At 39.9% G+C, this 22,917-nt stretch overlaps 1 protein-coding gene across 1 annotated transcript in view; it reads right to left on the bottom strand.

Moving 5' to 3' along the window:
• The window catches only part of LOC128848829 (transcription initiation factor TFIID subunit 4-like), a 208,415-nt gene that overhangs the window by 182,306 nt on the left and 3,192 nt on the right, over positions 1 to 22,917 (bottom strand). Inside the window, exon 2 of the mRNA XM_054049034.1 lies at positions 20,786 to 20,958. Coding sequence (XP_053905009.1) covers positions 20,786 to 20,958 — 173 coding nt within the window. The remainder of the gene's footprint in view (positions 1 to 20,785; positions 20,959 to 22,917) is intronic.

Below are 22,917 nucleotides of genomic sequence, written 5' to 3'. Positions count from 1 at the left end.
TGACCATGAAAATCCATCTGAATTTGGCCAAGTGATAAGCCTTTGGCAAATCGTATTTCACATATGCTCAGTAGAGATTGGATGAGGAACTGGCGGAGAAGCAGGGTATGGGAGCCAGTAGAGATGTGACTGGAGGCAGAGAGAGAGAGAGAGAGAGAGCAAGTGCAGGGGAAGGAACAGGGTCTGGCTGGACAACGAGACTGAGCACAAGTAGCCAGGGAAAAGCAATGGAAGGACTGGGGATGGCTGGGCAAGGAGAGTGGGAGCAAGAGCACACGGGTGTTCAAATGGGTGAGACTACGACTGGGTAGGTGAAGAGATGGGAGTGGCATGAGGATCCAGGGGTGGGGAAGAGACAGGACTGGGACAAGTTGGAGGGGACAGGGCAGAAGGGTCAAGCATGAGGGAAATGGGCAGAAGAGTTTGTGCCCACTAGAGTACACTCCCCTTCCACACCAAGGAATAGAACTCAAAATCCTTAGTCTCACCATTCCTCTGCTGACAGCAAATATCTGTGAAATCCACTAATAAAGTGTGTCACTGCCCATTGGTGCCAGTCCACCTAGATGGTAACAACCTACTTCTGCTATCAGTTACTCCATTGGCTCAAGGGACAAAAGTCTGTGGTGGATGTAAAGGTTCCAGCTCTGTGATGAACCATGTGGGTGTCAGTATAATGCTACATGGCAGAATTTCTGTTAAAAAAACATTATTAAGGATGCAAAGTCAAACACCCAAAAGTTAGGAAATGCCAGAATTAAAGCTGCCCAAGCAACCTTACTTCAGCCCCCTTCTGCATATGCATTATGATTAAGGCTACGATTTAGTCATGGGTATTTTTAGTAAAAGTCATGGACAGGTCACGGGCAATAAACAAAAATTCACAACCCATGACCTGTCCATGACTTTTACTAAAAATACCCATGACTAAACCTTGGAGGGGGATGGGGAGGGGCATGTTGCTAGGGTGCCGCCCCGAGGGGATGCCAGGAGCACCAGCTACTGGGGGCTGCTGAGCAGCGGCTGCTCTGGCCGCGCCCAAGACTGCTGCTGGGGGCAGCTGCTACTGGGAGGGGACCAGGGGGCCACTACTCAGGGAGGGGCTGGGGACCATCCTAGGACACCTGCCAGGGACACCAAGCAGCGGCTGCTCCAGCTGCCCCTGGGCCCGCTGCTCAGGCAGTCCCTGGGCTAGCCACACGGGACCACCCGAGCAGCAGCTGGTGTGGCTGGCCCCGGGTCCACTCCAGCAGCAGCCAGTACAGCTGGCTGTGGGGCTGCCCGAGCGGCTGGCTGCAAGAACCGCTCCAGCAGCAACCTGAGCAGCTGGCTCCGGAGCCAGGTGCTTGGGCAGCCCTAGAGTCAGCATTACTGGCCACTGCAGAAGTCATGAAAAGTCACAGAATCCGTGACAGACACAGAGCCCTAATTACGATATGGTCTTTAATTACATAAGCCCATTTTTTTTTCCACAGGACCCCTGCCTCATTCTGTGCATTGGATGGACCTGCTCCAAAAATGAATCAGGATTGCACAATGAAGGAGACTGCTATCTACAGGATCCATCTTTTTTTTTTTTTTTTTTTTTTGCAGAAGTTGGAATGTGTGTAGTGAATGAGGCAATGGTCTGCAGGAAGAAAAAGGACAGTCTCATGGTTAAGGCAGTTTATTGCTACCCTAGAGAACTGGATTCTATCCCTGTCTCTGCCCAAGAGGTCCTCTCTGATGGTAGCCAAGTCACCTTTCACCAGGGACCATTAATTGTGCATTCCTCATTTTAGGGGTGCCTGACTTGGGACCCTCCGGTTACATTTGCACAAGTGCTGAGTGCTCACAGTTGAACTCAATAGGAACTGTGTTCTGAACAAATAAAGTGCCAAATAATGCTAAATACTCTTTAAAATATTAGGTCCTAAATGTCTCAAATTGGGCATCTTGCTGTGCCATAGTTTGCTATCTATAAAATGGGGATAATAAATAATAATACCCCCTCACCTTGCAGGGGTGTTTCAAAATAAATCCATTAATGTTTGTGAAGCATTCATAGGTGACAATGATAAGCACCACAGAAAAGCGTAGGAGGGAACTAATAATTCTGTCTTCTGAGCAGTGTTTGAGGAGAGTGCAGTAAGTAAGGTATGGGGCCATATAGTGAACAAGGAGAAAACAAAACACTGAAATGCTGTTCATTAAGTGAGCACCATTCATCCTGTGCACTGAATGAGGTAGTAGTCTTGTGGGGAAAAATAGTATGTGAACATGTCATTAAAAACTGTATCATAAAGCATACACACAAAAGGATTGAATTAAGTTTGCACAGGCAACCTTAATTCTGGCATTTCCTAATCTTAGAGTGCTTGACTTTGCACTCAAACATTAAAAAGAACATTAAGGTTCTTTAACAGAGCTTTTTCTGACTAATTTTATGTAGTTTACCAAGTAACTGTCCCATAGTGATGATATGAACCAGATTTGAACCAATGGCCTACTGACAGAGGTGGAAAGGGATTGCTGATGAGCTGTGAAGAGTCATCTGTCTGCTATTCCTTGCCACCCTCATACACTATACTTTCTTAAACCTTGCTCCAGAGTTTGTTAATACTTGTAGATTAGATAGGTAGACAGAGGTAAATTTAAGATCTGTCTGGAGCAATGAACAGATTGTGAACACTACTGCTGTTCTCACAAGAGGAAAAATAATTTACTTAAAATTACAATAGTTACACTACTATTTTTGTAGATTCATAATATTTTTAATGCAGAAGGGCTTATCTTGGATACCCACATTGCCTATTAAATCTACATAAAATATTTCTTCAAAGAACTTTCAGTTTTCTTAAGAGACCTCTCTAGAAGGAACAAAGGCCCAGACACGCATTCAAAGCCTCAAGCATTCCTTACCAATCACCCTAGCAGCATTTTCTACTGGATATCAATCTTCTTTATATTTATGTGGAGGAGGAGAGGGGAATCTACCTGACAGACTAACAAAATCTTTTTTTGGTTTGGTTTTGATAGCTTTCAAGATTTTTTTTTTTTAAACCTTGAGCTGGGATGTCTTCCATACTCAGGCAGCCTAGAAGCAATAAACAGCATCATCATAAAAAGGTTGACTTGTCTGTCTTTTAGGAAGCAGGAGCAAATAGGGCTTTTCTTAATATGCATTTCTCTTCTCCCTTTTAATGGCGAAACGTAAATCACTCATTTCTATTTCCTTAAAAACATTTTAGTGACATAACTTGCATTTGTGAGGAATATTTACAATTATTAAATTAGAAATATTGTAAACCTTGTTCATTTGCTTCTGAATGCTGTAGCCAACCTAAAAAGTTTCAATGCTAAATATCGCCTTCTTCTCGGTAATTGATTCCAGAGGTGAAGATTTACACAGACAGCAGAAAACCAGGCAAACTTCTGGCAGCAACTCAGTTAAGTGAAAGACCTTCACCCATATGACAACCAAAAATCTGCAAAAAAATAAAAGCTCAGCCTAGCAAATTTTCACTATCATGTACAATATATTATCCAAGAAAATATGCAGCACATTTCATACACCGTATCTTGCAGTGCAGGAGTACAGAAGCAACAGATTAAACAAACTGTGCAAAAAACAAGGTTAAAAACACTAAAATCACATTGTTATAAAAAATGAGTGTGATACAGGAGTTTCTGACGAGAAAAAGTAGTAACTTGCATTAATGTGTTGCATAAGAAAGTGCTTTAATACCAAAGGACTGCAAATGAACCAATGCAAGTTTATATATCGTGTTTCAAGATTCATAAAGGAAATGAGTGGATCAGAAACATAACAAGCGCAGACAGTGGAGGGACTCCAGCACAAGAGTATTAAGGTAAAATAGCTCAGTGGAATGGAGCCTAACCCAGCTGTATTTAGTATAAACTGAGGCATATAAACAGACATTACTGGAAATCCAGCAAAAAGAAAATAGCAATAACCAACCCTAGGTGTAATAAAGCCATGACCCAAGGGGTACATTTCTTGATGGAGTAACACTTTACTTCAGTTGAGTTGCACCAGGAACTCGGAGATTAAAGCCCATGCTGTTGCATGGGCATGGCAGCTGTGAGGAACTATGTGTAGTCAAGGTTAGTGGGTATGTTGGTAGTGTGTGGTTGCGTGGGTGGCTGTGTTGATGTGTGTCCAGGAGGTTGTAGTGGGAGATTTGTGTGGATGGTGAATGAAGGGTGTATGCTGCAGTGACGGACTGTGTGTGTTTGGGGTTATTGTATGTGCTCGTTGTGTTGTTGTGTGGATGGTTTTGAAGAACTGTGATAGGTGGGCCAAGTAATCCATTTTCTGTACAATCTCCCTCATACAACCAATTAAATTGTTGCATGCATATAAGCTTAGAGTAAGGGTGTTGATTGGTTGAGTTACCTTTGATATCACAACAGTCTAATACTCTTGGAATGGCACAGATGAATGCCTTACTGTAGCTATACACCGCACGGGTGTAATTTGTAAAGTTAAAACTTTAAAAAACTGGTTGTAACGGACTGTGAATCCCAGTGACAATTCAACCTGCCTGATATTCTACAAAAAAGAGCTTTCAACCATGCTTGTAGCTGTTTCCTTTGCTTCAAACTGATGCTAGGCTTCAGAGTTACATATAGGGTGACAATCCTGGAATCTATTATATAGATCGGGGGTTCTCAAACCTTTTTTGCTCTCCGGTCACCCAACTCTGAAGGCAGCACAGAAGTAAGGGTAGCAATACTGCAACCCCCCTACAATACACTTGCAACCCCTTTTTGGGTTGGGAACCCCAGTTTGAGAAACACTGATATAGATGAATTTGTCTGAGCCAGATAGCAAGAGAAAAGGGTATGGTCCCTACAATGTTCTTTAAAGAAGAACAATACAGCTTTTGTAAGGTAGGGTGACCAGATGTCCTGATTTTATAGGGACAGTCCAATATTTGGGGCTTTTTTAAATATGGGCTCCTATTACCACCACCACCACCCCACCCCTGTTCCAATTTTTCACACTTGTTCTCTGGTCACCCCATAGTAAGGTGGTATTTAAAATCCCAAATCATCAACAGAATATAAATGGATGCTTCAAAAATCAAGAATGCATTTAGTTTTCAAAATACAGCAACTGAACGTAACAATCTTCATGAAATTAAAGTTGTTTTAATTTTGATTGGACATACTGGTCACATTATATGTTCTCCGATTGGTTGAAAATAATTTAGAAGCAGGTTTGTGGATTGAGTACCACTTACTGATCAAGAATTTAGGTCCCATTGTGCTAGACAGGATTAAGTACCTGTGTTCCTTAAGAAAAAAGAATACAGCCCCATCCCAGAGAGCAAACATGCTACAATAATCAATTAAAATTTGTTCTGTCAACAAACTTCCCAATAAAATTGGTCACTCAAACACAAACATGGCACACAACGTCGTGTTTTTCTTTTTCTTTTGAAAAAATATTCATGGAAAACTAGGGCCAAGTTTGCCAAAAGATTAAGGTTTTTGCCCCTTTCAGTGAATCTGGACCATGGTTTAGTTTCTGATGGAAACTGCGAAACTTACCTTTAGCAGACTTTGGCTTTTAGGTTTTGAGTTTGCACAATTCAAAACAACACTCAGTGTGAACCCCACTGAACCCAAACAAAACCTCTGTACACAACTTTAGTAATATTTTTATTGTTTAGATGTCTCAAAAAAAAAAAAAGGAGGCTTCCACAGTTTACATTTGTTATTTTTTAAATAACAACACAGGGATACCTAGAGAAGACTTAAGGCAAATGGAAGAGAGCATATGCAAAAGACCAAACCTGACAGTTTGGTAAAAGATCAACAAATCACAAATACTTTTTTTTAAATAGAAATTGATGGTGTGGTTGGTAGCACCACCTATTATTATTAGAGCCAGCTCCCATTCTCAGTCCTTATTTTCAGATGCTTATAACTTCACCAAACTTTAACCATTCCGACCGAAATTTTACATGATGCACGTCTACCTCAGGCTGATTTAAAAAAACAAAACAAAACATATTTTTCAGCCCAAATAGGTCACCTGTTTTCAAGAACAAAGTTAGTAAAAAATTAATGGTTTTGCCAATTAAAAAAAAATCTGATTTTTTTTTAAGATATGCTAGTACACCCACACTTTAGAGCAGGGACTTGAAAGATTGCTGGAGAGGGTATGCTTTTTGTTGTTCCCATTAAAATCCACCCAAATTTGGTCAAAGTATAAGCCTTCAAAAAACTGCAGTTCACACATGCTTAGTAAAGATTTGCTAGATCTTTGCAGCTTTAAAATCTCTGCAGATTCTGTCTACAATGAGCATACTCCAGCCTGGGACTGCAGGGGGCTGAGCAGGACTTTCTCTGCAACTGTAGCTCTGTGCTTCTGTGGGCCAAGCTGGGGCAGGGCACTAGAAATGAAAGCAGAGAGACTCTCTCCCCTGGGCTCTCAAAAGCCCCACTTGCTGGGCTCAGGATACTCCCTGATTTTTATGCAGAGGGGAGAAGAGCTGGACTGGGGGTGAGGAGGTAAGGAGGGGGCAGTGGGGAGCAGAAAGGGACAAGGAGCAGTGGTGGGTGAGACTGGGACTACAGGTTCGCTGGTGAGGAGGGGAAAACTGGGACTATAAGTGAACATAGAGGGAGACCGGACCTGGGATCAGAAGAAGCATGAGGAGACAGTCTGGGATGAGGATGGGGAAAACACAGGACTGGACCAGGACACAGGGGGATGGCAGAAGTTCCCACGTTCCCCTCTAGAGCCTGGAATGGAACCCAAGACCCCTGAGTCTCACCACTTCTCTTATTTCAGCAAGTATCTTTGAAACCCACTAGTAAAGTGTCTCATCCCCCCTCAAACAAAGGAAAATATCCTACGACTCTCTATCGGTTCAAGTGGTCTGTGATGGAAGTCTAAAGGTTCCAATCCTGCTGATGATTCATGTGGGTATCGATATGATGGTACATGATGAAACTTCCGTTCTTTCAGTTTGTTTTTTGAAAAACCTAGGAAATTACACAAAAATAACTATGTTAAAAGAACATTACTAAAGGTGCAAAGTCACACATTCAAGTTAGGAAATGACAGAATTAACATTGTCTGTGCATCCTTAATTTGAACCCTTTGTGCATATACACTATGAAACAGTCTGCAATTATATGATCTCATACTATTTTTCTTGCCTTAGGACCCCTGCCTCATCAATGCCAGATAAATCTGTTCTGGGGATGATCTGGGGTTGTATAGTGAAGGAGATATTTGTCTGAGGGACCCTTGCTTCATTTGTTGCAGAAGTGGCAATGTGTAGTAGTGAATGAGACAGGGGACTGCAGGAAGAGAAAGGATGGTTTCATAGTTAAGACAGTTGAATGTTGTCCTGGAGAACTGAATTCTATCCTTGCCTCTGCTAGCGAGTTTATTTTGTGATACTAGTCAAGTCATTTAACCCAGTGGTTCTCAACCTATTTACCATTGTGGGCTCTCTGTGGGCCGCATCCATAACAATATATATATACTACCTGTATGGCCCTGAAAATGTCACGTGGGCCACAGCTGTGTGCTGACTGGACCGCAAACAGCCTGCGGGCTGCCAGTTGAGAACCACTGACTTAACCCAATTTCTTCACAATTGGTCACTAACTGTATGTTCCTCATTTTATGAGTGCCTGACTTGAGACCCTATGGTTACATTTGCAGATGTGCTGAGTGATCACAGCTGCAACTGAATTCAATGGGAGTTGTGTAATGAAAATATAAAGTGCTATATAATGCTAATTACTAAGAAAAATCAGGTCCTGAGTGCCTCAAATTGGGCATCTAAAATTAATGGATAATTTTTATCTGAATCTCGCTGTGACTCAGTTCAGCATCTGTAAAATGGGGATAATACCACCACCTTCAATTCACAGAGTGTTGTGAAAATCAATTCATTACAGTTTGTGAAGCATTCAGATACTATAGCGTTATGTACCACAGAAAACCCTGAGGAAATTAGTAACTCTGTCTTCAGAGCACGGTTTATATAGTGTGCTATAAATACAACCTGGTTTCACATACTGAACAATGACCATAAAACAAAATATTGAACAACTGCTCATTAAGTGAGCACAATCCCTCCAGTGTACTGAATGAGGTTGGAATCCTATGGAAAAAACAGTATGTGATCACATAACTAAAGACTATCATAACACATATATGCACAAGGGGATTTAATTAAGGTTACACAGGAAACCTTAATTCTAGCATTTCTTAACTTTTTATTTAGAACCTTAAGAATGTTATTTTAATATAGTTTGTGTGTGTGTGTGTAATATCCTATGTATGTTTAAATTGCTATGTAAGAATATTCCAAGTACATAAATAGTAGAATTTACATGTACCAGTGGTTAAATTTTTCTTATAGAATAATTATATATCCAAGGTGAACAAAAGGCGGAAAGATGGTCAACTCTATCCTAGACCTCACAGAAAAAAAGCACAGTCAACCCTCCTCCACCATATCTATTGGTCTCCCACCTACATATCTAGTACTAATATTTCCTCACATGCTGGCAGCTTACCTTTCAGCATTCAAACAAGGCTAAATTTCCTTCTCCCGGGCATATCCAAATACTCTAGGAATATTTTTTTTAATTGTTAGGGAGAACAGAAGGTAAGTGACACTTTAAAATAGGTATATTTTGGGACCTATTAACATGGACAGGTATTTCTTTAAACAACATAAATGAAGAAAGACAACTTGAAAAAAAGATCCAGTTACTCACTGTGGAAAAACACTGGATATGTGTTAGGTTAACTCTTCCTGAAACTAAATTATAGGATTGGGAGTGCTCTTGTCTGTAAAGATAAACCATAACAATTCAAAATGCTCTGCAAAGAGAAGGTATGAACACATTAACATTTGACTACACGGCACCTAGTGTTATCTGAAAGTACATTAAGGCTATCAGAAATTTAATTCTCAAAAGTGATGACTAAAATAAGATTTAATTAACTCCAGAAAAGCATCAGGCTGATCAATGATGACCAAATATTCCCACAGAAAACTTGATCAACAGTGTCACATGCAGGGCAAACATCACAAAGAATTAACAGCGAAGAGTCTTCAGATCCTTGCTGACAGTTTTAGTTCTATGTTAAGTTTCACTGATACAAAGGCAGTTCATTAAACGCTACATTAACATTAAGGTATGTTTGCATTTAAAGAGATTACATATATGGGTAAAACATCTATAGAATCAGGGTCTAATATTGCATATAAGATTTTTTTTTTTTTTTAAATCTACAACTCACATTTCTATTTCACTGGTATACACTGGAACTGTAATTTTACCACCAGTTTCAGATTACTGGAAGTACCATTATTTTTTACTTTTTATGCAGGTAGCAGCAGTCTGACTAATAAGAAACACAAACAAAGAGCAGGAAATTTGGCTTAAAGCATTCAGAAACAAACAAAGCTCTGAACTACATAAACTGAAAATGTAAACAGACAAAAGAAAGCTATCAATGAAAAACTAGATGGCAGCACCTACCTACTTTTTAAAATTTCACAAGTATAGTACTTCAAAACCAAGTACAGTGCTGCTTTCTCCAATGTTATTTCAAAGGCTGGAAAGCAGTAGGCATAACATACTTTTAAAGACTCTTTGAAGATTATAATAATTCAAGTAATTTACTTGGTAAATAAAATATCAATACTCTTGGTTTATTTTCCCATAATTGACATCTATGATTTCAAAATGGAGCAGTAATGAAACTAAAACTTCATGGCATTACAGACTGTGCTTTCTCACTTTATAAAATTTCCGTATCAAAACTACAACCTACAGGATTTGAAAATTCCATAACATAAAAACACTGTTAAAATAACCAAATATCACAATGCTCAATCACAGAACATAGGAAGAATTGCATCAAATTTATACAGAAACATGGTACAAAGAGAGTAAAATATTGTACAGCTGTTATGACAAGGTATTTATTTTAAATATGCCAAGTGCTTTTCCAGTTTCATTAGAGGGCTTTTTCTCTAGTTATATTCTCCAAGAATATAAATAAGGCACAAAGCACTCTTATTACAATCAGATCAGATGTCATTCTCCCCAAAGGACATCACCTCCATGATGCAGATAAGGTCCACAAAACAACAATAAATTTCCATAAGGATACAGTAAGAGAGAGACACTTATAGGAGAAATATAATCAAGAAAAGAGAAGACAGACTCCCCCTAGTGACAGGAACATACAACAATCTATGTTCATGTTCAGAAAAATAATAAATTTCCCTGTAATATGTTACTATAAGTGTGCTAAAAACTGCAGTTAATATAAAATAATTATTTTTCCATAATCTTAAAATCAGATTTAAATTAAAATTATATTAAACTACAATAACTGTTTAATGAAAGAAAAACTATTTACTTTCTAATATATGAAATGTTTCAGCAATGCAATAAAATCTTAGAATTTACCCATGAGGAAAGATTAGAAATGTAACTGCACCTATTCAAGATTTACTTATTTTTTTTAATTGAAATAAAGTATTGAAATAAGTGGCAATTTATGTTCACAAGATGACTACATTTCCAATGTAAACACATTGTATGCATCTTTCTCTGAATCACAGCTTTCGATATAGCATTCTGCAATCTTGAGATTCTGAATTTTATTTTAATTAAATCTTATTGTACTGATTTGAACTCATTTATTTATATGCTGCACATCCTTCTGTAATTTATTCTTGTCCTCCATCTTTCCTAGCTTGGCACTAAATTGACCCAGAGATGTGTGCCATCCTACAAGGGTTACTGTTGCTCTGTTGATCCTCTCCCGCTGACAGTATAGCTCCTCCTGGAGCAGTTTTCCAGACTTCTGCTAGGAAACACAGGCACAGATTACAGTGCTACAGAGAGTGTATAGTCCTCCACTCAACTTCTCTTCCACACAGTCACTCACACCACCTATAAAGGTAGATATTCCCATTTTACACAATGGTAAACTGAGGCAGGGGAAGTTAACTGTCTAGCACAAGGTCACACATCAATGGAAGAGCCAAGGAGGGAATCCAAGGCTAACAGATGCCAAAGTATTCTTTTCAAAAGGCATTTGTCTAACTTCTGTGTGAATTTCATGCAAGACTGTTATAAAAGCTGTATTAAAATATTGCTGTATTATGTTTACTGCATTCCCTCCATCCACAAAACTGACAAGTGAGTCAAATAATATTTCAAGTTTCTGTGGCATCGTCTATTCTTTATTACATACAAAAATGTTAAACAAAAGTTATTTAGTTGCAAAGTCAAGAACTCAAATTTTAGGAAATGCAAGATGTATGGTTGCCTGTGCAACCTTAATTCTGCCCTTTGTATGTTCAATTTATGCACTGAATGAGACACAGGTCCTGGGGAAAAAATAGTAGGGGATTATGTAAAGACTGTATCAACTAAATATTGACAACTTTTATAAGTGCTTGTATACAGATGCTAGAAGTCTAACTACAAAGATGTGTGAACTTGAATTTCTGGTATAAAATGAGAATATTGATATAATAGGAATCACAGAAACTTGGTGGAATGATGATAATCAATGGGACATGGTAATACCAAGGTACCAAATATACAGGAATGACAGAGAAGGTTGCATTGGTTGGGGGTGGAGGGCCACTGTATGCGAAAGAAAGCAGAGTCAAATATAGTAAAACTCTTAAATGAATGAAACTGTACCACAAAATCTGTATGAATAGAAATTCCATGCTTGAATAAGAAGAGTATAGCTGTAGGACTATACTACTGACCACCTGATCAAGATGGTGACAGTGACTGGGAAATGCTCAGGGGGATGAGAGAAGCTACAAAACAGAAAACCCAGTAACAATGGGGGATTTCAAATATCCACATATTGAATGGATACATGTGACCTCAGGACAGGATGCAAAGATAAAATTTCTAGAACATTACTGACTGCTTTTTTGGAGCAGCTAGTCCTGGAACTCACAAGGGGGAGGCAATTCTTGATTTAGTCCTAAGTGGTGCAGAGTACCCATAGTGCACATTGGAAAACATAACCCCAACTAGACATAAAAAATGATTGGGTCTAAATTAGCTCTTGTCACTCAAGAAAGATCTTGGAGTCAATTGTGGATAGTTCTCAGCAAACATCTGCTCAATGTGCACTTGAAATCAAAAAAGGTAATGAAATGTTAGGAACCATTAGAAAAGGGATAGATAAGAAGACAGAAAATATAATGCCACTATGTAAATCCATGGTATCCTCACACCTTTAATACTGTGTATAATTCTAGTACCACTTCTCAAAAAAGATATATTAGAATTGGAAAAGGTACACAAAAGGGCTATGGAACAGCTTCCAATATGAGGAAATATTAAAAAGACAGACTGTTCAGCTTAGAAAAGAGACAACTAAGGTGGGATATGATAGCGATCTATAAAATCCTGGATGCTGTGAAGAAAATGAATAGGGAAGAGTTACTTACCCCTTCACATAACACAAGAATCAGGGGGTCACCCAATGAAATTAATATGCAGCAGGTTTAAAACATACAAAAGGAAGCACTTTCTTCACACAATGCCCAATCAACTGTGGAACTCGTTGCCACACTGTGCTATGAAGGTCAAAAGTGTAACTGCATTCAAAAAAGAATTAGATAAATTCATGAAGAATAGGTCCATCAATGGCTTTTAGCTAAGATGGTCAGTGACACAACACTATGTCTCTGGGTGTCCCTAAACCACTGACTGCCAGAAGCTGGGACTGGACGACAGGGGATGGATCCCTTGATAATTGCTCTGTTCTGTCCATTCCCTCTGAAGCATGTGGCACTAATCCTGTTGGAAGACAAGATACTGGGCTAGACAGACCGTTGGTCTGACGCAGTATGGCTGTTCTTACGTTGTTATTCTTCATTTTCCTACACATCAAAGGTAAGAGCATGTTGAGATTATGGAACACCCCAAATGATACCACTAACTGTGCCGGATAGCAATTTTCAAACATTGTTGTAGCCTGGTATAATTATAGGACAATTTCCCTTGTACAGTGTGAAGATATTTTTTCTCTGAAACATTCATGTTAGCCAATGCTGTGCTTTTATTCAATAGCAAAAACTATATTGACACAGAGTTAAGGTTGCCTGGTGGTATGTCATTCCTTTGCAGAGCACTAAATTGAGCAAAACTAACTTCTGAAAACCAGGAAATGGTTCCTAGCCATCTTTATTCTGCCCTCTTTCAGCAATACCCAAATATCCCCATTAAGACACACATGCTGAAATGTACAAGCTCCTCTTTTTAAAAGCCATTCACTCTCACCCACAGGATTCCGCCTTACACTATTAAGGACAAAGGGGTGGTGGGGGGGAGTAGCCCATGGCACCTTCCCTCTACTTCCCTATAGCCAATGGGAATTATTTACATACACTCCAGGTGCAGTCAGTGCATTGGATGTACCTACACTAAATGGTGGAGGCAGCAGTTGGGACTGCTTGGTAAAGGTGTATTTGCGAAACAAAGACGTGTGTGGATTACTTCGAGGTGAGTGACAGAGCTGTGATTATGACATGAGATCTATGTTTTGCACCCTCCATTGTGTGTGAGCAAAGGGAAGAGACACATATGTATCTTCAGAATCCTGTATGTATCATTTCTATGCAGAATTGTGTATGTTATATAATCAGTAAGGCCCAGAGGTTTTATTACGAAAAGTACTGTCATTAGTGAGCGGATATGAGCACAGTCTAAGCATTTATTATCTGCATGCACTCCAGGTAAAGTGAGCGTAGTTGGTGTCAGGTGTAGCTGTACTCAATGGTGGAGGCAGCGGTTAGGGGGTAGAGATGTATTTGTTAGATCTGCAGATTACTTTGATGTGTGTGACAAAGCTATGATTGTGACATGTGACCTATATTTTCCACCTTCTCGTGTGTGAGCAAAGGGAAAAGTTGCGTATATACCTGCAGGATCCAGTATGCATCTCTTCTATGCAGAATTGTGTAGGTGATGTCAATAGCAGGGCATAGGGCTTTTGTTATAAAGGATACTGTCAGCAGTAAAGTGGAATATGAGAGGACTGTAATGCTTTAGTGATGGTTAAGTGAAAGTGCAGATAGAGACGGTATCCTATGAGTAAGTGTAAGTGAGCTGTAAAAGTCTCTGAAGTGAATCTTAACTTGTGTATGTGTGGTATTTTTTTCTCGGGCTTTGGCTAAGTGTGTGAGTGTACACCAGGGCCTGGAATCTCCTGAATCTTCTTATGCCATGTGCCAATGTGAGTATGTGCATACTGAGGCATTGCTTGAAGAGGAGAGAGGGAAGGTGGCAAGGGCAACCCCTTTTTCCTCCTCTTCGTCCTTTAATAGTGTTAGGTGGAATCCTGTGGGTGAGAGTGACTGGGCTGTGAAAGGAGTGAAAAGCTTGTATATTTCAGCAGCTGTGGAGCTGGCTGAGTAAAGGTATAAATGTTAATAGAGCATATTGGGACATTGCTGAAAGAGAGCAGAGTTAGGTTTGCATGGGCAACCTTAACTGGGCATTTTCTGGTTTTCAGATGTTTGAGTTTTGTTCAGCTCAACATTCTTGGAAGTTATGAAATACCAACAAGCAAACTTAAATCTACATTAATGTAGTTTATTGCTATTGAATTTCCTTGTGTTTTTAATCAGAAAAGATATGTTGTTGGTAGGAGCTGGTAGTCATTTAGGTAGTTGTACATCTCATGTCCCACAACTGGCATATTGAGTCAGACACATACACACCCCGCTCCTCCCCATATGCACACAAAGCTGTGCCTCACTAGCCCTGCTTTGGCACACTTCCCCAGCCATGCCCCTAACCCATTCACTGTGTTCCCACCTCCAACCTAGCCTCCTGCCCACTACTGTACCCAGGCCCCATCCCACTCCACCCCAAGCAAGAAATGCCTGTCCCTGCAGTCTCCACTCCCTGGTATACGAATGTTTCTATTGTCCTTACTTCCCCCTCCTATAACCCAACTCAGATGCAGTGCCTGAAGCAAAGATCAACTATGTTAGAGCGAAGGGGTGCTCCTGATCATGTTTCAGAATGGTTGGAGGATGGAGCTTGTGGATGGGGCCAGCAAGAGAAATCACAGACAGGATTTCTGTTCGAAATACTAAGTTTTATGTTTGAGAGAAAGATACTCTAGCCCCCATCCAATAGATGCACCCCATCTCCAGGAAACACAGAGCTGCTAATGTTTCTAGGAGATACAGTATGTATAGTCTGGTCAGTGATTAACCCTCTAATTTCCTGATTAATGTTCTTCCAAAAGTTATTAATAACTTTCATATTGCTGCTGTAGCAATTATTAAGATGCTCAGAGAAATCAGAGAAAATTATCATAGCTCCTGGGCACAAATCTGTGATGCAGTCCAAATCTGCTCTCATACATTTATGAGGTATACACACCAGGAATAAGGCCCAGATCATTTGCATGCAAGTGAATTACCACAGCGTTTGGAAGAACACAGCCTGAGCTTAAGTCATCAGTTAGACGCTGCAGAATGGGCAAAATATGATCCCATCGCAGGCCACCTCTCTCCATTCAAATCAGCCTGTAGTCAGCAATCTCTGTGTCATGGTGTACTCCCTTGCTCTCTCACGAACTTCTGCAACCTCATGATCCAGGAATCACACAGAATCCACAGACTAGCAACCCTGGCAGCACACATTTTTCCCCTCAGCAGTCCAGTTCCAAACCTCCATGCTATGCATTTTGGAAACACTACATTAAATCTGCCCTGAGATCAGGAAATACCCACTTGCTCCAACAATCCCCCAGGGGCTAGTAAAATACAGATTTTTTCAAATAACCAATCCAAGGCTTGCTGCCACTGCCACCTTCCCCTCCTCCCCATGCATGCACGCACACACACGTGCGCACACACACTAACAGTCTTCTGTCTCCGGCTCCTCCTCATCCAATATAACAAAAACTTTGGTTAGACCGGATGCTGGCTATTCTACTGTATTCACAGTAAACCGCACCATAAAATAAATACATGTTATATTATAACAGAGACAACTTGGCTTAAGCACCCTGAGCTATTAAAACTTTTAGGGGTGTACAAAGGTTCTGACTAGAAAATTCAGTGGTCAGGTTTTCATCTGGGCAACGGTGTTGGCACAAAACCTTGAACTATACAAGCAAGCATAAAGTGGCTGCCTAGAAACTCTCTCACTGTTTCTTTACTGATACATGTGCACAGTAATCAATCTAAACTACACATCTACAAAAGCAAAGAGGTGTACATGTTTTTAAATATCATTCTCAACTTGAATCCCCAAAGATTTAGTGGGTGCCATACACTACCTTAGGTAAAATTCTACAAATTGAAACCATTTTGACCTACATCACATCAATACTTTGATCTCTAGATCAGCACAAAAAACCCACTTAGAAACTTTTTGAATAATGGCTTTTTGTTTCAGAGCTTTTATCTCTTCAACCCCTTGCTCGTATGACCCCAAATTTGGGTCAATGACCCTGCCCTGCAAACCAAATTAAAAAGGAATCTAAGCATGTTGATTTTAGAGTACTTAGAAAGGTTGATCTTTAAACAAAAGGTGCGATGCAACCTTAACTATAGTGGTGTTGCCTCACCACCACTGAGCTAGGTAGTTTATAATATAGTTTCTTAACACAGCTTATGATTATTTAAGGTGTAGTAACAAATTGTGTTACAAATATGACCCTGAAAATGGCTTCAAGCCTTAACGGAAAAACTGAGTAAACAGCCACATTTGACTTTGGGTGTTAAATATGACAGTCCTCCAACCATCTCTCCTCAGATTTGAATAGAAAACAAATGTCCCACTTATAAAAAAGAGTCTATCATATTTACCACGAGAATAAGAAGGTCAAAGCCTCTCTTACACAGACTGTAGGACCTTAGCAGCAGGACAACTATTTTCAGCACTTGGTTACATAGGAGCAAGGAGGCTAAACTGTCTGACAGCCAAAGTCAAAACATTCACTGTTTTCTCAGAGTAAGACTCAGCTTTGATGACCAGTAAATAGAAGATCACAAAATTCTATGCACTTAAAAAAAATAACATTCTAAAATATAATCTAAAGAGAATACCTTAAATTACAGATTCAAGGTATACATAATGACCGAGATATTTTAATATCTGGTGCAAAGATAATGATACTCATCTGCATCAGCATGATGGAGAGATATGTATGTAACTGATTAAAGGATCTAGGCAGAAGTTGAAACTAAATTAAGCAGCAATGCGGCATTATTCTTGTTATATTTGTCTGTCTTGTGCTGTTCTTCTGGTTAGTCCAAGACAACATATGTGTACATTCAGACTGTTCTGAGCCAATGATTAGTGCAATTTGTCTCAGTTTGAATGACTGAGAAGAACAGGACTCCTGGAGATTTTACTTTACAGGCCTAACAACATCCGCGCAGAAAATATTTCCCGTACCCTTACAGATTTTCACTGGGGCGGTGGAGGGGGGCAGCTCCAGCTTTCTGACAAGTCAGAACTGTATTCTGGAACAGGAAAAAAAAACCTGTCAATTATAGAATTGCTGGAAGACAATTTTGTTTTCAGTATACATTATTTGCTGTACTTCTTGAATTAGATTCCTCTCCTTGATCAATCATCATTATTCAAATGAAAAACATAAAAAAACCAAACCTGAAGACGCAGCCATTTCTAAAAGCTTAGCACAATATTTGTCATTAAACATTTCCTCCAGAAAAGAAATGAGTTCAACAGCCTCAGGAAATAAGTCTTCTATAAGAATCAAATACAAGTGTAGTTCTTATGTAGTAAAGCCTTTATTATTTAAGGGATTCACTGTTTTCTGGCTTTAAAAAAATGGTTCTAGTCAAATGTTTTAAAACATATTTTCTGGACCAAATATATACAAATAAAAGTCACTGGCAGCAGAAGAGAAAAAATTATCAGCTATTTCCAGAATAATTAAATTCAAGCCTCCCAAAGACTGCTTTAATCATTTCATTGCCTTTATTAATTGATAAGAGTAAATAAACGTGGTGCTCATGAAACAGACCAATATGACAGTCTAGGCAGATATCATACTGTTGTCTCAATGCACATGAATCCCTGACTAACAACAATCCTATTGTTCCAGTACTGCCACTCTAAAATGTTGAGTATCAGAGGGGTAGCCGTGTTAGTCTGAATCTGTAAAAAGCAACAGAGGGTCCTGTGGCACCTTGCATCTGAAGAAGTGAGGTTCTTACCCACGAAAGCTTATGCTCCCAATACTTCTGTTAGTCTTAAAGGTGCCACAGGACCCTCTGTTGCTTTCTAAAATGTTGAAATCACAACAACTTCTAGGACAGGGATCGACAACCTTTGGCACGCGGCCCATCGGGGAAAGCCACTGGCAGGCTGGGATGGTTTGTTTATCTGCAGCGTCCACAGGTTCGGCCAATCGCAGCTCCCACTGGCTGCGGTTCGCCGCTCCAGGCCAATGGGGGCTGCGGGAAGCGGCAGCCAGCACATCCCTTGGCCCACACCGCTTCCATAGTCTGTCTGGAAAAGATCCGCTGCACTTATGATTATGTGCCTCTTCAATACAAAGAACTACATCCTATCTACACAAAGCCCAAAGCAGCGTGGCAACCCTGTGCTTAGGCCTGTTTCAGGGAAGCCTCCCACAAAGCCACAGAATCTTTTTTTTTCTTAATGACTTTTTCCAACTTTCCACCCCCAGTATTCCACATAATTCCGAAGACTACTCTTTAACAGGCTTGTCATCCTCATGCTCGTGATCATCTCCTCAAACGGTCATATTAGACATGCTCAGTCTTCTTCACAGTTCCTTACAAGTTTTTCTTTTCTCAACTCCCTCTGATTGTTAATATCTTTTCTGTAGTATTGTGTTCAAAAGCTGTGCTCCCATGTAAACCATTTTCTCTCTAACTTTACATAAGATATGTCTAAATATACAATCTTATAATGTCGGATGGCTAGTAAAGGAGCAAGCAGGCTGGAGAACGAAAGTCCTGCCAGCAAGCTGGTGAGAAGCTGCCGAGAGACAACACTCGAGAAAAGGGATGACTGGATGTATGGCAGTAGTCCCAAAACTGTGGGATTCGTCTCCCTAGGAGGGCATGGAAGAACATTTGGAGGGACATGCAGCGGGGCCCAGGCCAGCCTGCACAGGGGGTGGGAGGGAGTGCCACCCAGCCCTGCTCTGCTTCCAGCCCAGCTCCAGCCCCAGCTTCACTCCACCTCCAGCCCAGCTCTGCCCTCATTCCCTCTCCAACCCCAGGCCAGCTCTACCTCTAATCCCATCTCCTGCCACATCCCCAGTTCAGCCCAAGCTCCTCTGCAGTAATGGAGGGGGGGCACGGACAGATTCCATTACTGGTAAGGGTGGGGGCGGCATGACAGGAAAAGTTTGGGTACCACTGATGTACAGGCTGGAGAAGACTACAGAACCAAGGGAGATAGAAAAGCGCTCAGGGCACAGCAGGAGTTGTTGTTGAGGCCTTATTTGGTCTGTCTTGTTTAAGGGCCCAGAGCTGGAACCCAGTGGAGTGGGTGGGCCTGGGTTCCCCTACCGATCCCACAACAGAGACTTAAGGACAAAAGGGGTTTTGAGACCCCCTGAGGAACCAGGATCAGCTGACCCTACCAAGTACAAGGGAAACCCATACACCTCAGCAGGACTGAAACCAACACCCTGCATAGCCCAGAATTGGACTATAATAGAAACTCAGTTAAGAGGAGCTGACTGACTGCCTTCCCCAGAACAAGTTAATTCTGACCAAAGGGGGCGCTATTGCATTAACACAGCAGCTCACGGTTACTCACAGTCATAGTACTCATAAGTACTTACCAAAGCAATCTTACCTCTGCCCTCACAAATCAGAAGAGCATTACTAGGGCTGAGCTGCGCAATAACAATGCTCAGAAATATTGATCTCTAGTTTTATAGTTCAAAGTAGCCAAAGATGAATAACCTCCCTGAAGTACCATCACTTAGTTAAATGATAATTACTTGCATTAATATAGATTTTGGGGTTTTTAGCTAGAAGGATTGCAAAGCACTTTACAAACTCATCAGAAACTTAATATTAATCTTAGTACCTCTGTGTGGAAATACAGTAACTTTTTAACATCAAACTCTACAGAATATTATGGGGCAGGAAAGGATACCGTAGTCAACTTAATTTAATAGAGAAATTCAGGTACACAAAACGCAATCACCCAACTTGAAATCTTAATGCAACATGCAAATCACCACCCTTACTCTTGAATAATGTATAGCAACATTTAATGACTACAAGAGGGCAGACACCTGTTGTCCATTTTATTTGAAAAAATAATCTTAACAGCACAGTACCCCCAAATACCATGCTGGGGATTTAGATCAGTACTGACTCAGAAGGAAGAGAGTCACCTATTGAATTAGCAGCATGTATGAATTCCTCGGAGATCTCCAAACAAGTTCTGACCAAGCTTGATCCTGCTTTCTTTATGAGGTCTGTTGGACTCACAGCCCAAAGTGGCCTTAACAGAAGCTATAATATGGGACTCCTGAAATGTAGACATATACAGAAATTTCCTGGACCCCTGGAACTAAGCCATACTTTGGCTAAAGGTGAGGTACAATATTTCCCTCCTCTGTAATTTGTTTTCAGTCCAAAAATGGTTTACGTGAACAAATTTGCAAAGAAGCCCGGCTTTATAATGTTTGTGGTAGAAAAAACGGTAGATCATAAAGAAAAATGATAATCACAAGCATGAAAAAATGTACCTGGGTTGTTGTTAAACGAAAAACTGGACCACTTGTGGGCACTGAAAGCCTGGGTGAGATGCTGGCAGGACCTTGCCCCTGTGTTTGTACTTGAGCTTGCACTTGAGCCTGGGCTAAAACCTGCTGAGGTACCATTACAAGCTGTCCAGCTTCTGTGCGCACCAAGACCATACCTAATGAAAATGATCAAAATAATAGTAAGTACTATGAATAGAATTGACATGCAGTAGCTTAACATTTTCCCTTCTTCATTCACCGTACATCACTCCTGACATGTTTATTACAGTATAAAATCAGATATTTCATAAGGGAAAATCAGCAGAAAAACAATTAAAAATACAGCTTTAACAATTTTAGTTACATTTGAACAGTACAAATGTAACAATTGGTTACCTGAGTATATAAGAAGGTCACAAAATTTAGAGGTATAATTAGAGACAGTAACAGAGCATCGGGGGGGAGAGCTGCATTTAATTCTTAAATCCTGATCCAGCAATGGGATCTACTGGCAGAGACACCTGTGCCAATACAGAGTCCCACAGATGTCTCATTTGTCTTAGCCCTGCACTGTGGCTAGCTCCAGTCCTGGGAATCTAAACCAGACTCCAACTCTTCTGTTCCTCCCACATCACATCACTTGCCTTTGTCCACTGCTGAACCTCCTCGGCCCTGTCCGGTTTTATTTTTATAAACTAAGGCCCCCAATCTTGCAAAGACTTACATTCATCTTAAATGTATGTCCCACAAGTAGTCCCACTGAAGACAAAGTCTCACTGAATGCACGAAGTTAAGCGTGTGCATAAGTGTTTGCAAGTGCAGAGCCTATATCCTAGGCCAAAATCTAATGCACAGGCTGCATTTTCAGTTTATTAGTCTGTTAATTTTTGACTTAACACTGTCAACCATAATTGTTCCTATATTGCAATAAATAAATAAAACAGGATGATAAAAACCAAAAATTCACTTATTTTGCAAACCAGATGAGCTCATTTTAATTTTGAAAATAACCCTTTTTGCTATGTGTTTGTAAACAATTACAATTTAATGTTCTAGTTCAATTAACAACTTATTAATAATATAATATGCAATTGCAAGCAGTCTGAAACATTTAATTTTCATGAGTTAAAAATTAAACTATATAACTCATAAGAACAAATCAGAGCCAAAACTGCTTTGTGTATACTCAATGTATATGAGTAAAATTAAAAGCATAGTTAGGGATTACACTTTTTTAAGGAATGTGGCATGGGTGCATCACATGATTTAATAGCCATGTATTTATCTGATTACACATATAAAGTCTGAGCTCAAGTATAATCCTTGTAAGTTCTGTAGTTTCTCTTTATGTGAATTAACCTTATGGGGAGACACCTAGAAAACACTTGCTAATCTTCCCTACATACGATGGAATTAACTGAGAAGCAGATCTGAAGTAGCTGGGCTGTGACTGGTCCCTACACTTCATACCACCAAGTAGGGAAGTTCAAAGAGGAAGATACAGACTAAACTACAAAAGCAGGTGAAGAACTAGAACTGAGTGTTTTCTTCTGGTATTTACTACTAAAATATAACAAAATCATCCATTTAAAGGGACACTGTCAACTTAATCAGACTTCCACTTAACTTATTTTGCCTAGTATTGTTAGAACACCACATATACTTACTATAATGAAAAAAGCAAACTGAAAAGATTATTTTTAATTATTTTGCATATTTGACAAACCTATTTCTACAATTAATTTCACTATATTTGATTTTCCCTATTTGTTGTGAGGTCTTTCCCACAGCACCATTGTATAAAATGCACAACTAATTCGAACACACCATTACCGTATTTAACTGAACAGTTGTGGTAACTGTACATGCAAATGACCAGTTAAGACATGTAATTAGACATTTGTTCATTCAGCCACCACAACAGTATGCACAGATCCATGCAAATTTTTCTGAAAGTTTACACCTAACAGCCTGATCATACAATATACTTCACAGAGTTTAATTACAGGACATGGACCTATGGGCACTTCCCAAAATCACAATCTATTTGTTCCATAGGAATTTTTGTTTTGCTGTTGTAAGACTTATTTTTCAATAGGATATATTTGAATGGGACAGTCAAAGTAATTGTGATG

The sequence above is a fragment of the Malaclemys terrapin genome, chromosome 14 (assembly GCF_027887155.1).
Source record: "Malaclemys terrapin pileata isolate rMalTer1 chromosome 14, rMalTer1.hap1, whole genome shotgun sequence".
In the NCBI taxonomy this organism is placed as follows: domain Eukaryota; kingdom Metazoa; phylum Chordata; order Testudines; family Emydidae; genus Malaclemys; species Malaclemys terrapin.
This window is presented reverse-complemented; position numbering and strand designations above follow the sequence as displayed.